Genomic DNA, 18,111 nt, shown 5'->3' with positions numbered 1-18,111 from the left:
TTTTTATGAACTTGTTGATTTTACACACTTTTAAAAGTGTAAGTGTGAAAGCAATTCCGTAACTCCTTAGCTTAGAGGAGGCCGTGGGCCAGAGCTCACCCGTGGCCTGTAGTTTTCCAGCCCCCGCTTTCCTGACACAGGGCCCCCGAAACCTTTGCAACTTCGTGAGGGATAGGAGTGTCCTTTGTTCTAATGAGGTGACCCCGGGTGGGCTCCTGGAGGGGTCTGGTCAAAAGAAAAGTCCAGCCACGATCAGAAGTTTCGAATTGCCACCCCCTGCCCATCCTCTCGAGAAGAGAGAGGCTGGAAGCACAGTTAGTCATTGATCGTGCCTACATGATGAAACCTCCGTAAGAGTCGCACACGCCTGAGGCTTGGGGAGCTTCCGGATTGGTGAACACGCCCATGCGTGTCCACAGGGACGGAAGCTCCTGTGCCCGGGACCCTCCCAGACCCCGCCCTCTGTATCTCTGCATCTGGCTGTTCACCTGCACCCTTCGGCGCACCCCTTAATAGACCGGTGAAAAGTTTCCCTGAGCTCGGGGGGCCACTCTGGCAAAGGAACCGGACCCAAGGAGGGGAATGTGGGCAGGTCGTGTTGGCAGCTGACAGAGGCAGGAGGGACTACCTGCACCCAGTGCTGTCATGGGGACAGTCTTACAGGACTGAGCCCTTGGTCCTCGGGATGTGACAGCTCCAGAAAGATGGCGTCAGAATCGAGTTACGCGGTAGGACACCCAGCTGGTCTGCAGAGTTGCCTGTCGTGGGGAAAACCCCCCATCTGGGCCATGGGGGGCGGGAAGCAAGAGCAGACTACTTAGGGCCTGAGGCACCATGATCAGAGCGCTGGCTTTTACTCCAAGGGACAGATGTCGCTGGCTGTTCTGAGCAGAGGACGGTGTATTTGTCTCCTGCTTTAACAGGACCCCTAAGGCAGGACACGGACTGTGAGGGGCAGGGGGGGAAGCAGGGAGACCAGCGTGCATGCTATTGCCCTCGTTCTGCCCAGAGAGGACTCTGGCTTAGACCTGGGAAGGCGGGGAGTATCTGCCTGTAGCTCAACCTCAAAAAACAGAGCTGACCCTCAGGTCTTCTGACCTGGGCACCTGGGAGACCGGAGCTGCATTTCACGGAGAGGAAGGCTGAGTGAGGGAGCTGGTTCCCGCTCGTCATCGCTCACACGTAGAAAGAGGTGACAGAGCACAGAAGACACGTTCAGTTTCGAAGCATTTTTTCTGACTATTGAACCGTAAAGAATTACCAAGATGCCGAAGAGTCTTCCCAATGGTCACCTCTGAGGGCGGTGCAGCGCTCCACTCGATTCTTTACCCTAAATCACGACCATTCCCTCGTTAATCATTAAGACTGCTTTTCTTTCAATTAACAATATTATAGACAACCCTATAATGAGTATCTTTGTGCCAATGGATCTGTCTTTGTGGGGTTTTTCGAGGGACTGATTCTCAGGAATGGATTTACGTACGAGGTGAAAGAGTGAAGACACAGAAGTCTTGAGACACACTGAACTGTTTCCAGAAAGGTGGTGGCGGTACAGTATTTGGGAGCCAGCCAGAACTCAGAGTGTAGCCATTTCACCACCAATTAGACCGTAGAGGACATGAGCATTTTATCCATACTTTCTAATAAAAGGGCCAAAGAAGTTTCTAACTTTCAAAAATTTTGCATGTACGTGATTATGGTTAAGGTTGGTTAAAAGTTTCTTGGTTTCTTTGGCTGTGAAAGGATTGTTCGGGTCCCTTGCCCATTTATTTACTAAAGTTCTAATATTTAGGAAAATAAATTAGGGAAACTCTACTGAAAAAAATTTGTGTTCCTTTTGTAAAAAAGCAAAAAGAAGCATTTAGCATGTGAATAAATATAATGTATTTTGCTGATTTATTAATTTAAAGGCCACCACCTTGATTAAAACCATTTTGTAGAGTACAGCACCCCTGGACGGGGTAGTGCTGTAGTCACAAACAAGGACACACCTTCCAGATCCTTCTCCTGAGTGGCAAGCATACCTTGGTCCCAACATGCCTTGCTGATGGCACGTCTGGGCGCTCCTAAATGCCAGCACAGGACAAAGGGGCTTGTCCAGGGGACACTGGCCTGCATGTTGGAGGAATGCCAGAACATCTATGAGCAGTTCTGGAACCTGTGGCCCATCAAGGGAGGGGCTCCCAGATGACGTCTCTCCAGCTGCTCGGGAAGCAGGGAGCACCTTGCCATGGGGGCTGCACCGGGCGACCTCTGAGGGCTGTTTCAGTCTGAGAACCTAAGCTTGTGAGGATTCAACGCTTTCCTGCCTCCAAGTCTTTGCTGGCACCGGTCCGTTCGGACCCCATCTCAGGCTGCTGACATCTTACCTCCTCAAGGACCGCTTTAAACACCATCTCCAGGACGGGATCTTCCCCAGCCAGCCCCACCCGGTCCAAACCCCTTCAAGCACCTGTCACTGAATTTCTGTGTTTCTCCCTCACTAGACTTGGAGGGTAGGCCTGGGCGTATTCATTACTCGTCCTCACCCAGCACTTGATAGGACTTCTCTTGGGAAGCCGTTGTTGAACTGCATGGCCCCTCACAGAAACTTAGCAGTTAGGAGAACTGTCTCAGTAATCAGGCATCCCAGTGTAATGCCGCCATCACTGCTACTCGCTGTGCCTCGGTTTCCTCATGGGGTTGATGTGAAGATTGGATATGGATTGGAGAAAGTCCTCCAATCTTTGTCTCAAAGTCACTGAGCAGCTGGATGTGCTGTTTTCTGTTCCGGAAGCAAAGCCATGAGAGATCCTCTCTGGGCTTGAGGAAGATCTTCTCAAAGACACGTAGCAGGAGAGAATGCCATAAGGTCCCCAGGAGCGGGGAGGTGGGAACCAAGTGCTGGCGCTGGGGTGGGGGGTGGGGGTCCTGAGTAGGGAGAGGGATAGGTGGGCAGGTAGTGGGTGCTTCCCAAAGGAACCAACATCCGAGCTGTCTTAACAAGTGGCTGGAATTTCAACAGGTGGAAACGGGGGCAAAAGGGCAGTCGGACAGTCAGAATGACATGAGCATGGGGCAAGTAAACCATGGGAAGCATTTGGGGGCTGGCCAGCAGTCCTACTTGGCTGGTGCTCCAGGACAGTGGGGCTGGAAGGAGTGGCGGGACACTATGGCTGAAAATAGCGGTGAGTGGTGACTGCGAGGGGGAGTCAGGCTGGTCCCTGGATGCAGCTGTGCTTGAGGGCGGACTGTGGGGAGGAAGGGTGGTCAGGTCGCACCTGAGCAGGGCAGGGTGGGGATGGAGGCGAGGGTCTGTGAACTCTTCAGGGCAGGACTGCCAGGTCAGAGGGCAGGAAGGGCCGGCGGGAGGTTGGCGAAATCCCTCTGCCCTGACCAGGCCACAGACGTAGCTGCAGATTATTTTATCCCCGAGGCCTTTGGCGTCATTCCCGCCCCCCGCCCCCCCGCCCCGATTCATCACCTGTCTGGGAGCGGGGGCGGCTCCCCTCCGGACTGAGCCCTGGCAGGGCAGGGAGGGGAGGCCTCGTGTAAGTCACCCCGGCCGCGGCCCCCCGCAAAGTGAGGCGAGGGCGGCCAAGAGGGGCCGGTTCCGGCATGATGGGCTGGAGCCGGGTCCCCGGGTTCGCCTCGCGGACCTCCTGGCGCCGCCGCTTCCCGGCGCGTCCCCGCGAGGCCCGAAGCGCGCGGGCGGGCTGAGCGCAGGCCCGCAACCCCCGCGCGTTGGACAGGACCGCGACGGCGGCCGTGCAGCCGTCTGCGCTCACTACAGACCATCGGACCCCCGGATCCGTGGGTTACCCGTCGATGAAGACGGCACACAATAAGCATTTGTGGAACGAGTGAGCCGTCCCATCTACCTGCACGAAACTGCAAACTCCGCGAGAGAAGCTGTAGCCTGAGCCTGCGAGTCTCGGGGAAGCTCGGGCGCCCGCAGCAGGGAGCCCACCGCCCACCAGACCTGGACGCCGGCAGTCGGAGGCGCAGAGCTCCAACGGATTCCGACGCCGGCGGCCGCGAGGAGAGGGTGGGGCCTTCCTGGAGACGCGCGCTGGGTGGCTTCCGGGTCGCGCCTCCGCGCGTCACCGCGAGGTCAGCCAGGGCGATTGGCCAGCGGAGCTGGCAGGGGGCGGGACGGGCACCGGGGAGGCGTGGTCACTCGGGGGCGGGGCCCCGGGCCGTATTGCGCGGTTGCGCACTGCTGCCGCTGCCGTCGTCGCGGCGCGAGGAGGGTCGCGATGGCTGGTCCAGCGTGGATCTCCAAGGTGAGCGCCGGGCGGGCCGGTGTGCGGCGGCGGGCGGCGGGCCGGGCGGGAACGGTGCGGGCGCCGGGGTCTCGGCCGGCGTGGACGGTGCGGGCAGCCTTGAGCCCGGACGGTCGCACCTGAGGCGGGGCCGGCCAAGGTCACGGCTGGGCCCGGGTGCCCCCGCGAGCGCCGCGCCGGGGCCGGGCTGGGCCTGGCATCGAGCCCGGGGAGGCTCGAGGGCGGCCGGCGGGGCCGGGGTGTGGTCGCGGGGCTCGCGGGAGCATGCGGTGCTCCCTTCGGAGGGCGCGGGGCCCCTGCACGCGGGAGTCCCCGTCCGAGCCCCCCGCCGCTGATGTTGGGGAGAAAGCCGCGACCTCGAGAACTGTGGTGCCCTTGGCAGCTCGGGGCCGGAGCCGGAGCCGGAGCCGGGAGGGGCTTCAGGGGCTCCCCGCAGTTCCCCGGTTCCCCGGCGGAGCCAGCCTGCGTCTGCGGATGCTGCCGCTCAAGGTCACGCGGGAGTCGGTGTCTGAGCTGCGGGCGGCCCCAGGGGCCTCGCTGCCTCGTTCCCCGCCGCCTACACCAGAGTCTTAGGTTCGAATTCGGGCCGTGCTGCTGATTGGCTGTATGACCTTGAGCAGATGACTTAACGCCCCTGGTCGTGTGTGCACCCATCTGTGAAACACCTATGCTTGCTCCCCGAGTTGTGGAGGTTAAATGGTGTGAAAGCAGCAGCACACAGATCTGAAGCTTTCAGCTTGCCCTCGCGAGCAGATGGCGGATCTGCTTGGTTAGACTCTTCAGACCTGGGCTTGTGTGTGACGGTGACTGTTAGGCCACACTTGCTCCAGAAGGTGGAGTGGCTTTCGTGCCCCTGTCGCCCCACTTACCACCTGATTCCTGTTTGGTGGGTTCACCACGCCTTCAGACGGTGGACTGAGCAGCCCACCTGGTGAGGGATGTGCGGGTAAGTGCGCTTTGCCCAGAGTGTGGGGCCCAGTGTGATAGAAGATGTTCCCCTCTGACGTCGACTGGCTGTGAGGCCTTTGACCTCTGTGCGGCCCGGTTCTTCCCTTGGGGGTTGGACCGACGCCCTGGGACGTGGGAGACGCTGAGCTAGTGGCGGCTTCAATCAGAGCAGTTCCTTTATTGGGGTTCCATTGAAGGCTTTATTTGAAAAAAGTGATTTCAACTTAAATTGTTTTTTTTTTCCTAAAAAAGCCTCGATTTAGAGAAAATACTAGGTTTCTAAAGACCTTTCTGGTTCTAACATGCTATGATTACAACAAGCCAGTTCCCTGCAGCAGACACTTACTGAGAGAGTACCAGCCATGCGCCCCGCACTGTATTTGTATGTCTGAGTTGGGCAGGAAGGTGACAGGAGGTGAGGGGCTGTGACAGGAGAAGGACCGGAGGTCCCGGCCTTAGGCTCCTTATCTGCAAAAGGCCACTGACACCTCTCTCTCCAGGTTCTGTAGAAACTAACATATATGCACGTAGATTGTAAAGTACAAGCCAGCCTGTGCTCGAAAAACATCTTGCTTAGAGTTCTGGGTCATTTTAATGACTTGGACGAATCCTGCCTTATTCTAAGATCACATAGGACAGGTGACAGACGCCGACCTGACTGGTTGCAAGTATTAGAGGCGTTTGCAGGGTGAGAACTTGGCCGACAGAGAGGTGATTGAAGCAGGCTTTTGTTTTTCCAAAAAATATTCATTGAGCACCTACTGTGAGCCCCCAGCTGCCCTGGGCCCTGGGGATCCCGAGGTGCTTGTGGATTCACATCTGAAGCTGGGTCTTGGTCACGGAGACGGGGGCCTGTTCCGGATGGATGTCCTTCCCCTCTTTCTGGGGTGGGGAGGGGTGGGGAGGGGAAGCACTCGGGCAGATCTGTCTTCCAGCAGCCATCTGTCCGCGGGTGAATCATGTTCCAGGATTAACGTTTTTGCCAGTGGTTTTGGCATCGAGTGCTCTTTGGATCTGGCCCCATCTTGTATTTTCAGTGCAGGCAGATGACCGTGGACGCCGGGTGGGAGAATACCGCTCGTCATACCTTCTTGGCTGTTGGTTGTCATCTCGTTAGTAGATGCCAGTATCACAGCAAAGGTTCGGGCCTCCTGGGAAGTGACCCCAAAAGGAAACACTAAGACAGGACGTAACAGATGTGTCTTCACTTATGTATCCAGCGTGAAAAAAAGTTACCTCGAAAACTTCTAACGGCTTTTGGTAGCTTTGGTTGATGTACTCAATTTCTTTGATTGTATTCTGTTTATGCTAACGTAGTAGGACTTTGTCCCAGTGTTCAGTGACTGAGTTATTAAAGCTCAAAATGACCTTTTAAAGTTTCTGTTCCTGGGGCGCCTGGGTGGCTCAGTCGGTTAAGCGTCCGACTTCGGCTCAGGTCATGATCTCACGGTCTGTGAGTTCGAGCCCCGCGTCAGGCTCTGTGCTGACAGCTCAGAGCCGGGAGCCTGTTTCGGATTCTGTGTCTCCCTCTCTCTATGCCCCTCCCCTGTTCACGCTCTGTCTCTCTCTGTCTCAAAAATAAATAAATGTTAAAAAAAAAAATTAAAAAAAAAAGTTTCTGTTCCTGGTGTCTAATAGTGTTAAGTGGAAAACAGTACACCAGTGGTACCATCTTGGGCTAGTGGCGTTGGTAGGTGACTTTTCTTTTTTTGTGTCCCTTTCCCGGCAATTAACAGTAATGACCATGTTACCTGTGTTGTGAGAAAAAATAAGTAACTTATTTAAAAGCTTCATTCTGTATGACCCAAGTATCAAGTCAACTTTGTTAGATTTTTTGTTATTATAAAGAGTAAATACTAAATATTCCTGGGAGAAGAATAGGCATAATGTGTAATTAAAGGAGCACTGGACTGGGAGTCAGGAGACCTGAATTCTGGTCTCTGGTCACTCTGTGGCCTTAGGCAAATCCTGACCCTTTAGACACCAATGTGTCCACCTGTGTGATGAGTGACTGGGCTCTGGAGTTTTTAAGGACTCCTCCAGCTCTAAAATTAGTGATACGATTATGTGGTACCCCCACCTTGAAGCAGTAGTCGAGAATGTTGACATAAAACCTTCCAGATCATCTGAGAAAAATGCAGTGTTTGAGTTAAAAAGGTATATAGTCTCAGTCCACCTTGAACACTTTTTGACAACTCATATGCATCAAATCCACGTTGAAAGTATTCAGTACTTAAATTTTCAAAGCGAAGGTAAACTGAACAGTTAGGTTTTCAGATCTGAGGTAGCTTGTCACATTGAGCTAATACATGAGAAAACTACTCCTCAGAAGTTCCTGAATACATGCGTGCAAACTTGTAACATTGTCAGCCCTCGGAAATGGCCTGGTCTGTGCCTCTCGCTCCGAGTGGTTTAGTTCTGTGAGTGACGTTTCTTTGTTGATGTTGGCGTAGGTCTCTCGGCTGCTGGGGGCGCTGCACAACCAGAAACAGGTGACCCGAGGGTTCGCTGGTGGTGTGAGTACGATTACATCTTTCGTTTTTTCCTTTTAGAAGTTTCTCAAGAAAGATGCTCTAACATGTTTATCATACAGTCTCTTGTCTCTGTTTACTTCAAATTAAGGAAAATTTGCCATACTTCTCCTGGATATTTAAATCACTGGCTCGCACGCACGAATGCATCAGGTCACTTGCACATTTAAAAGAATGACATCACAGCTGGCTTCGTAAGCCTGTCACGTTAGTATCTTAAAGGAGTCTTGTTAAAAATTGAAATGGTCCTTGAACCTGTTACTTTATTTCACAATCTCATTTTTGTAAGACAGGTTTTTTTTTCAAAACTAGTGCAAGTTGAGAGAAAATTGTTGAGAAGCTTCAAAACCTGCTTTGCATCTTTATTTTGTGGGCTTCCCTGAACACGGTAGATGGCCCACTAACGAGGAGCAGCTCACACATCTGTGAGCCCCGTGGGCTCACGCTCCCCTCCTCGGCCTTCAGAGAGGATCGTGTTAGTGGATCATCTATTTCTCATTAAACCTGCCGCTTTTAGAATCCCCGGCGTTAGAACTCGGCGCTTTAAAGGCTGATACCACGTTTTTAGAGCCTTCTAAGACTGTGGGTCAGTGAGTTCCTATTTGGTTTGTACCCCTTGCTACAGAATCTGATTTGGATTTCACAATTCCTGTACTCCCATATCATGTCTTGCTCTGTGAGGGTTCATTAGCTCCTCGTACCTTTTCGCTCCGGTCGCTCTCTGGTCCGTGGAAGAGACGCAGATTTCTTCTGGTGGCCTGGTGACACTTATTATTACATGCTGGGAGAACAGGAACAAGAAGCCAGAAGGTTCTTTTGGCTCTGCGTGTGCAAAAGACACAGAATGAGGCTTGCACTCCTAGCTCACGGACAGCCAAGCTGGCATTTCAAACGTTTTCTGAAAGCTAGTGAGAAGATCATTGCTCTCTGCTATTATTTATTTTCAGGCCGTCCACGTGTAAAAAATATTAGCCTGGTGGGGAGGGGTTTATATTTGAAAGAAACAAGAAGAGGAACTAAGTTTTTAGAAGATTTCTTCAGTAACACAGAAAAATTGAGAAACGGTCCACGCACTCAGTGAGTTGCAGTGGGAGGCAAATAGCAGGGAAACTCTAATCAGTGATTTGAAACAAGGTAGCACAGACGACTAGACCTGGAACAGATCGGGGACCGTCGCCCGGGCCAGACCCCCAGGCAAGAGAAAGGCCCCACCTAATGACATGTAGGGTCTCCAAACAGGGAGAGAGGGTCTGAATATTACCTTAACTCGTTGAAATCCTGTCATCATTTCCCTTTACGCGCTTTTGTTTCTGTGTTTGAAATGCTGGCTTGATTGTTTGAAGCCTTTGAAATAAACCATTGGTGTCACATTATAGACACTCGTGTCCCTCTGCGTCTAACTCAGACTTTGCCGGTATGAGCACGTGTGCTGTTCTTACAGGTGACAGACAAACGCTGAGCTCAGTTAGGTGACATTTGTCCTCGAGGAGCCGGCTTCACAGAGGAGCTCAGAGAAGCGGGGATCCCCTTGTGACTGGAAGTCTGATTTTCTCTGAGTTCCGAAACAGACCCCAGCAGTGTTCTGGAAATGTGTCTGAAGTGTTTTTAAGACTGAGCAAACTGTGTGAGAAACCTAACTTTCCAGGATCCCAGTGGAGAGGAGAGCGGTTGCCTTCCTGAGAAACTCTCTGAATTTCAGCGAGAGAACATGGTTGAAATTTTTGTTCTCTCTGCTTTCACAGACTTGAATTAATTGGGCTCTTTGTAGCTTGTCTGGAAGAAAAATACGAATTAGGAGGTCTACTCTGTGATTTATTTTTGTTTTCTCTAGAGCATCACCTCAGTTTTTTTAAAGCCTCCGAACTCAGGTAAAGAGTAGAATTGAGTCTCTTGACTCTTGCCTCCCTTCCGGTGAGCTCTTGGGAGGCACCCCTATTTTCTTGAAGGCCTTTGGGTCTTCTTGAGACACCCCCCTGGCCCCCGTAAGCCGATTTCTTTGTCGGGGATACTCTTTTCCAGACCGCCAAAAATTGATTCTTCCTGTCTTCTCTGGCGATCTCTTCCACTCAGGTTCAGACGGTAACTTTAATTCCCGGGGATGGCATCGGCCCAGAGATCTCGGCGGCCGTTATGAAGATTTTTGATGCTGCCAAGGTAAGCGCGCTTGAAAACGACCTTTGCTAATGCTCGCAGAAAACTTGTCTTAGCCGGCCGGAGTCCGTGGCCTCGGGATCAGCCGTCCCATCTGGCGACGCGGGAAGGCGTGTGGCCATCGCCACAACACCGACGTCAGCAGCATTCGTGCTGGGGACGGCAAGCCCGTGCGCCGGCTCCGCCGTCCGCCAAGAGGCCGGTGTCGAGCGGCCGTGCGCGTGGGTCCCTGAGCCCTGCCAGGTCACCTGTCTCCTCAGTATGTGCCCTCCCGCCGAGAAGAATAGAACCAATTTTGCAAAACACTGTGTAGGAGATTTTCAGAGATGAAAACAAATTTCTGATGTGGTGTCACCATCCAGCACGAGGTGTGATTATTCTAGCAGCCCAGCCTTCCGCACAGGTAGATATTTTAAAATGCTTTCGTTCGGGGGTAGGGGACGTTGGGCTTTATTTGACACGATGCTCAGTTAGGGCAGTTATAGCTGCCAGGTGCCGTCACGTGCAGGGGGAGGACGGGGGCAGGTCTGAACCGTCCATACCCTGCTCCCCGAAGCACGCCCCCCACAGAGGAGATGGAGCTCGCCTGGTGGCGGAGTCCCCAAGGAACTGCACAGTTCCCCCATTTGCTGTGTGCGGTCCAAGCCAGTGGCGAGGCGCACACGAGCCCAGGGCCGTGTCTAACTTTAGAGCACCGTCACCACCCGAAAGAAACCCTGGGCTCATTAGCAGTCACTGCCCTCCCCCACCGTCCGCCCCCTCGCCTCCCACGGCCGGCCCCAGGCGGCTACCCGGCTACTTTCTGTCCCTACATGGGTCTCTTCTGGACATTTCGCAGGAATAGAATCTCATGCCGTCTTCTGTTGGCTTCCTTCACTCAGCACAAGGACTGCTAGGTTCATCCGTGTGTCGGGACCGTGTCGTGTTTCCGCGGACCATGTTTCTCGGCTCCTTGCGATATTCTAATTTTAGCCGCGTTAAGAGTAGTGAAAACACATAAGTGGGCAGGTGTCAGTGAGGTGTGGACCGGACAGGGCAGCGCGGAGAATGACCTCTCTTCCCGCGTGTCAGGAACTTTCCGGACCTTTATTGTACGTTTCCACCGGCTGCACCGGCAGGTGAAGCAGTTTGTAACCAGTGTCGTGTGAGTCCTACTCTGCAGCTTCCTGTGCTCTGTGCCGCCTCTAGGCGCCCATTCAGTGGGAGGAGCGGAATGTCACCGCCATCCAGGGACCCGGAGGAAAGTGGATGATCCCTCCAGAAGCCAAAGAGTCCATGGATAAGAACAAGATGGGCTTGAAAGGTACTGGATCCGATGGCGACTGTGGCTTTCTGCTACAGCGGTTACGTTTTTGAAAGTTTGTGCATGTAAGCGAAATACGGCCTGACCGTGTTCAAGTGAAGCCACCCTTTTCGAAGCAATTTACTTATTACTTCCTCTTTCAAAAATTTTTTGCCGGAGCACAGCCGACACAACGTGGTACTGGTTTCAGGCGCGCATCGTAGTGACGCCTTCTCCACGTTCTGTTGTCACCACACGAAGCAACTTACAGTGACAGGCCGTGGTTTTCATCCGGGGACGTATTTCTCCCCAGGAAAAACACGAAGGTGTTACTGGCCAGTGTCAAATGGAAGTACGTGTTTATCGTCACCTGGATTTATCTCGTGCACACTTCGCATGTTTTCGGTGCTATTCTAATTAGCATGCGCTTCAGGTCATGGTTCAAAACACTGGCGTGTGCCAGACGCCCTTTCGGTCCAGGCTTTCAGTCCAGACAGATCCGAGTTGCGATCTCTTGTCTGCCACTGACCGCCGGGAGGCTCCGACAAGTTTCTTTCTCTTGGTTGTGGTTTTCCTGCTCACTTTTAACTGACAGCAAGGGCGATGTCACCTCCCGGGTGGTGGCGAGGGTCACACACTGGAGCCTGGTCCTCCACCAGCGGGTGCACAGCGATGTTCCCGAAAGCTTCCGTGCGGATCTTCCTCCTTCACCGGAGTAGAGGGTAAAGCTAGAGACAGATGCCTTCTCCGGAGTAGCCCGGGGGAGTTAGCAGGTGACCCTTGCTCGTTGTGAAAGTGCCCCTTTGTTCGTGGGCACGCACGTTAGACCGACCGCTCGGCTACTTCTCCCCCGAAGGAAGGACCCTAGCTGAGCTGCGACCGAAAAGTAAAACAAAGGAAAACTGGAATTTCCAGTAATCGTGAGGTACTTGTGTTTAGAAGGAAGCAAGTGTGCCCGCTGGCTCGGTTCGTGGAGCGTGCGACTCTTGATCTCAGGGTTGTGGGTCCGGGCCCCGTGTTCCGTGTGGAGATTACTTGGAAGTAAATTCTTAAAAAAAAAAAAAAAGAACAAAAAGAAGAAACACCCCCGAATGTACCCTCTTGTCATGTGGGTTCTCTTCTTTATCACAGGCCCTTTAAAGACCCCAATAGCAGCTGGTCACCCATCTATGAATTTATTGCTGCGTAAGACCTTTGACCTTTATGCAAACGTGCGGCCGTGTGTGTCCATCGAGGGCTATAAAACCCCTTACACCGACGTAAACATTGTCACCATCCGAGAGAACACAGAAGGAGAATACAGTGGCATTGAGCATGTGGTATGTTCCTTCCACACTTAAATTCTTACTGGGGTTGCTCTCTGTGCTCTTGGGACAGTTGTTCAGACCCCCAGTTGTTGAGAACACCTGGCAGAGACGGCTCACCTTGACCCCCAGGAGGCGAGGGCAGTTGCCTTGGCCCCGCCTTGCCTGGCAGCAGGAGGGGGGGCGGGGGGTGTCCTCTGTTTCAGGTTACAATCCTCAGCTTCACAGGCGGGTCCTGGGGCCCGGGGCCATCTCTGCACCTGTCTTCCTCATCTGTGCAGTGGGCCTTATTCTACCTACCTCGTAGGGCCGGGGTCGTTGTTATTGGCCCCAGTGACACCCCACGTGCGCGACGCGAGCCGTGGCAGCTGGCACTGTGTGAGCACGCCCCCAGTGGTGGTGCCCCCTCGCTGCCAGCGGCCTAGCGTGGCCGTTCCGGTGAGGCAGGACCCCCTCTCCCTCAGATCGTGGATGGGGTTGTGCAGAGTATCAAGCTCATCACCGAGGAGGCCAGCCGGCGCATCGCCGAGTTCGCCTTTGCGTACGCCCGCAACAATCACCGCAGCAACGTCACGGCCGTGCACAAGGCCAACATCATGTGAGTCCTGGGCCGGGCAGAGCCCCGCTCGCTGTGTGCAGGGAGCGGTGACCCGGCTCTCCTTCCTTCTCCCGGTTGGGGAGCAGATTGGGGGGCAGGAGCTCAGGATCCGGGGTATAAGGTGGGCCTGAGAATTGTCAGAGACGCTGGAGACGGGATCCCCAGACGCTGTGGCTGTTCCGCCGAGGCTGCGAGTCACAGGGCAGGGGCGCTGATGTCCAGGCAGAATCGGGAGCGTTTCTGCGGTGACCGAGTGCCCGGGGCTTCCCTCGGCTTCCTCTCACGGGCAAGCCCCTCCCCCACTCCGCTTCAGGCCAGGCGGGTGTGCGCAGAAGCAGTTTCCCCAGGGCGGACGGGGAGGTGTTGAGCATGTACAGTAGTAAAACCAACTAAATGATCCGACGAGTTAGTCTTTTAAAGCAATTTTAACACTTTATTGATACACATTTCTTAATTCTTGCTAGACAAGACTATTAAAAAATAATAGTCTTTATTATGACCAAACTATTTTATATTTGTATCCTTTTGTGCTTCCGGAAACATCCCCAGACATTTTCAGTTTGTGTCTTATTAACTGCCTGAAAAACAATTTTACTATAATTGAAATCGGACATCTGGGCTTCTGGAACTAACGTTTGTTGACCTTCTTTGATCTGATCCTTTTCTTTCTGCAAGTCTTTCCTTCAACAGTTTTTATTTAATTAAATGCAGGCGGATGTCAGATGGGCTTTTCCTGCAAAAATGCAGGGAAGTTGCTGAAAACTGTAAAGATATTAAATTTAACGAGATGTACCTTGATACGGTGTGTCTGAACGTAAGTACACCCGCTTCCTTGCCTGCTGCCTTCTGCGGTGCGTCCCGTGCGCGGGCTGTGGCTTTGATCGCTAAACACACCGACGCATTCCTCACAGATGGTCCAAGACCCGTCCCAGTTTGACGTTCTCGTTATGCCAAATTTGTATGGAGACATCCTCAGGTGAGTCCGACTACACCTTTTCAGCCTGTAGTTTATTTATAAATGTCCTAAAGTAAACGTGGCTTACAGAGTTTCAATCAGGTGTCATGAACCACAGCGTGTGTTATACGGGTCCTCGTGACTCAGGCGGCCGTGTCAGCGATTACACATTGGGTGGGTCATTCGTTTCTTTGCCAAATCGGCTCTGGGCTGTTGTTCCCTAATGATTAGTCCCTTTTCCCGTTTTGAGATGTTTTATTGGTTGAGTGATTTCAGTGTGCTGTCATGTATAGCCACCTAGTGAGTGGTCATTTGTTCAGAATTTTTGTGACACTTGACACAATTTCAGACTTACAGAAAGGTTGCCGGAAGGTACAGGGACTTCCTGTGTGCCGGCACCCACAGCCCCCAGGTGCTGACGGTTGACCACACCGACGTTATCGTTCCCCGGCTGCCCTCGCTGCCCGCCCCCCCACAAAGTTGGCCGTCACTCCTACGTTTCTAGCTCCTTCACTTGGGCCTTAGGAGTTTCAACACATTTCTCACAGAAGTGCTAAACCTAGAGGGACAACAACTAACTTTTGACTAAAAGTCATTGCTAAGTTCTTTTATCCCATTATATCATTTAATCCTGACAATTCCATAGAATAGATTTTGCCTCCATTTTATAAATAAGGCAGCTGAGGCTCAGAGAACCTCAAGTAACTAGCTGGAAGTTTCAGGAAGCCTCGATTTAGAGCCCCAAAGTGTCCAGCCCCAACGACTGGGCCCCCCTCCAAGTGGGTCCTGCAGGAGGGGCTGGAGGTACAGCAGCGGTGGTCTGTCTTTGAAAAATACCACGTTTGTTTCCCCCTGAGTCTCGCTCATGATGTGAGTGCAGGATTTGGTGGAAGAGGGTAAGCAGGAGAAAGGGCCTTTTGGTTGGCGTTGTGTGCGCATAAGCTTGTTTCTTTGCGTACGTACTTCTCCGTTTGGACGCATGGCCGTCACCGTGGGCGGGACCACCAGAGCCATCATCGTATTGGTGCTCGGGTCACCCCATCCTGGCCGGTGCGGGTCCCTGTGAGCTGTGGCCTCTGGACGCGGCCCACCATTTGCTTTCCGGTGCAGCAGGATGCCGCGGGCTTATCCTGGATCTTCTCACTGCGGTCCGGGATTGGCCATTTCTCCGAGGAACCCCGTGCCCTTTGGTGGAGGGTGGTAGTTAAAAACCAAAGTCCGGGTGCTGGGTGAGAAGCTTCACTTTTCAGAACACCCTCAAAATGCTTTTCCGCCCCCAGTGACCTGTGCGCGGGATTGATTGGCGGTCTTGGTGTGACACCAAGTGGCAACATTGGAGCCAACGGGGTCGCCATCTTCGAGTCGGTAAGGACCCTGGTGAGGCCTGAGGCGGGACTCACCCGAACAGCCCGGGAGCCCCTGGCGGGTTGGCCGTGTAGATAGGTTCCAAGTGCTGGGTTTTCCCTGTTGTCGAAAGAAACCGATGCTTTGTGTGGGTTTGTCATGTGAGCCTGGTTTATTCATTCACTTCCCTCTTTATTTTGTGTCCGTGTTATTTATTGGGCGTCCTCCCTCAGCATCTTCCCGAAAGTTGGGCATGGTGGTTAGTCCCTACGTTTGCACATTCTCCCCCTTACTTTGGCTCTTTCTTTTTCTGACACTTGCCTTCTCAGACCCGCGTCTGCTGAAGGGCACCGTAGCCATTCAGCGATGCCCCTCGTCGGTGAGGAAAGGTGGCCGGGCCCCGCGTCCCCAGGGGAGTGCTGTCTGCGGGGGCCCCCCTGACTCTGCTTCCATTCCCATGGGCAGGTTCACGGCACCGCCCCGGACATCGCGGGCAAGGACATGGCCAACCCCACGGCCCTCCTGCTCAGCGCCGTGATGATGCTGCGCCACATGGGACTCTCCGACCACGCTGCCAGGGTCGAGGCTGCGTGTTTTGCCACAATTAAGGATGGGAAGGTATCGGCGGTTGCCCGTGCTTGGGCCGTGTCAGACGCGTCCCCCGGCGTTGTGTCCGCTGCCTGTGCGTTTTCTGTGGGGGGAGACGCGTGTCAGGTCGGGGAAGGGTCGGGAAGTGCTGACGCGGAGACGCCCGGGCAGAAGAGCCATGGCCTGGGAGCCACAGTCAGTTAGGCCTCGGGTCCCGTGGTCAGTGTACGATCTGGGTCAAGTCGGCTCATTTTTCTAGACAGCGTTTCCTCCCCAACAGAACCAAGTGTTTTCCCACGTGCACTGTTGGGATAGAGGGGACATTTTGGAAAGCCTCCCTGCCTCCTTTTGTCGAGACCCTGTTGTGTCCTCCTCAGGGTGCCCTGAGCGCTAACCTGGGCCTTGGTCCTCCGGGGTGGGGGCCTCCCTCTCCAGCGGGAGCCAGATTGGCTGGGCCCACATCTCCCTGGGGGCTCTCGGAAAAGCATCCTGGCTTTGTTTAGGGTGTGGATCCATTTTTATCTTGGCTGTTCTTCTTTTCTCAGAGCTTAACAAAAGATCTAGGAGGCAATGCCAAGTGCTCAGACTTCACGGAGGAAATCTGTCGTCGAGTTCGAGATTTGGATTGAAGCTCCTGCGCGTGGAGCCCGCGTCCGTCACACGCACCACGTCATGCACACGTGCGGTTTGCTTCTTTCCCGACAGTACATTTCTAGATCCGGCCTTTTCTCAACCAGATCTCTGTGGAGGGTGCAGGGACGCGCTAGGCCTGCTCTCCGAGGACTTTTCCTGAGGGCCCGTTTTATTGATGACGTGTCTGTCCGGTGCGCGTCTTCTGTAAGCTCTCAGTGGACTGTATCATTGGCCATGTTAATCATTTTACACTTCAGTTAAAACGGTTTTTCCTCAGCTGTAAATACGATACAGGATTAATAAGAGAAAACATCTAACTTTTTAAAGAAAACCCCGTTTTCCTTGGTTTATGAAAAACATAATAGGAATAAGTTGGCATATTGGCAGGATAGCACAAGAGGACATTCTCATAAAGCTACACGGCCACAGGAGAGGGTTCCGGGAAGTTCAGGCCACCACCCACCAGTGAATGCGGCATATCTCTTAGTGCTGTGGGAAGTAGACAGGTAGGTACATTCTCACGTGAATTACTGAGTATGAATAAAGACCTCAAATCCAAGAAATCCATACGAGATGTAGACGTAGGTAGAGTGTGGGATAGGAAGACACGTGCGTCTGTGTGGATGATTCGGTTTATCCAGACGTACCCTTCTTGGCGGGAGCTTTAATGGCGCGGAGGGGATTTCCTTTCACTGGATGTGCGAGGCGCTGAGTCGGCCATGGGAGCCTGTGGCTTGAGCCTCGCTCGGCCCAGAGCGACCTGAAGGCCTGACCACGAATATTTCGGCTCCCAGTTAACTGGGGACGCTGGCCGTTACTTTCCTATCTCAGTGGCTGCCCCTCCCCTTCCCCAAAGCACCGAATCAGTGCCACCCACCCCAGCGCTGGTGAGAGAGGAGCCCGCAGTGGGGGTTGGGCGCAGCTGTGACCCTGCCCTCCCCCCCCCCCCCCCCCCCCAGCACGTTGTCCTTTACGGCAGACACGCAGTCGCTATTTTCATGAACAGACTGCCCTTCGTGTGGCACTGCAGGCCCGGGGGCTTCGCAGAGAGCACCCAGATCACAGGGGTTTCTTAGCAAATCTCACCGACTGGGTGCTTTTTTAGGCTTGTAACCAGACCCGAGTCTTAGGTGTCTTTTACTTTGTTTAAGCCGCAGCTTCCTCTTTTCTGTTGCATTGTGCTAATTACCAGTGACCCTCGGGTTCGCCCTAATAAAGAATTCCAGAACTGCCTGGAGTGTACCCTTTCTCCACCTGTTTCCTGGCGATACGCCAGAGGCCATTTCGGCTCCAGGTATTTGGGGTGAAGGGGTGGGATGGCGGTGACACTCCGGCACAAGCCGGTGCGTTCTCACAAAGCCTCCCCGGGTGCCGTCCTGCCCGATGGGTCTCACGCCTGTGGCACGCTGTCTTCCGGGTTAAACACCCACGACTCTCGGGACTAGTCCCGCCCGCTCAACTGACAAGAAAAGTCAGGGGCTCGCCGGCAATTCTGTCAAATAGTTTAATATT

General features: G+C 53.7%; 1 protein-coding gene and 1 long non-coding RNA gene across 3 annotated transcripts; one reads left to right on the top strand and one right to left on the bottom strand.

The window, feature by feature from the left end:
• Positions 1 to 1,860: 1,860 nt before the first annotated feature.
• Positions 1,861 to 4,176, bottom strand: LOC131515892 (uncharacterized). Its single transcript, XR_009263730.1, has 2 exons — positions 3,861 to 4,176; positions 1,861 to 2,764 (listed from the first exon to the last, which is right to left on the bottom strand). It is a non-coding gene; the product is annotated as an uncharacterized LOC131515892 (long non-coding RNA).
• Positions 4,166 to 17,831, top strand: IDH3A (isocitrate dehydrogenase (NAD(+)) 3 catalytic subunit alpha). Of its 2 annotated transcripts, none has more exons than XM_058736310.1 (11): positions 4,166 to 4,265; positions 7,667 to 7,729; positions 9,815 to 9,898; positions 11,084 to 11,198; positions 12,309 to 12,496; positions 12,946 to 13,079; positions 13,791 to 13,893; positions 13,991 to 14,055; positions 15,315 to 15,399; positions 15,844 to 15,996; positions 16,512 to 17,831. In XM_058736310.1, exons 1-11 carry the CDS (start codon positions 4,239 to 4,241, stop codon positions 16,593 to 16,595), a joined length of 1,101 nt encoding a protein of 366 aa, XP_058592293.1. In that variant the 5' UTR covers positions 4,166 to 4,238; the 3' UTR covers positions 16,596 to 17,831. The 2 variants fall into 2 exon arrangements, with proteins under 2 accessions (XP_058592293.1, XP_058592294.1); XM_058736311.1 differs by having other exon boundaries at positions 4,179 to 4,265; positions 7,667 to 7,705.
• The last annotated feature ends 280 nt before the right edge of the window (positions 17,832 to 18,111 follow it).

Source organism: Neofelis nebulosa, chromosome 7 (assembly GCF_028018385.1).
Source record: "Neofelis nebulosa isolate mNeoNeb1 chromosome 7, mNeoNeb1.pri, whole genome shotgun sequence".
NCBI classification, from domain to species: Eukaryota; Metazoa; Chordata; class Mammalia; order Carnivora; family Felidae; genus Neofelis; species Neofelis nebulosa.
The sequence above is the reverse complement of the archived record's forward strand: the minus strand, read 5'-3'. Positions and strand labels throughout refer to the sequence as shown.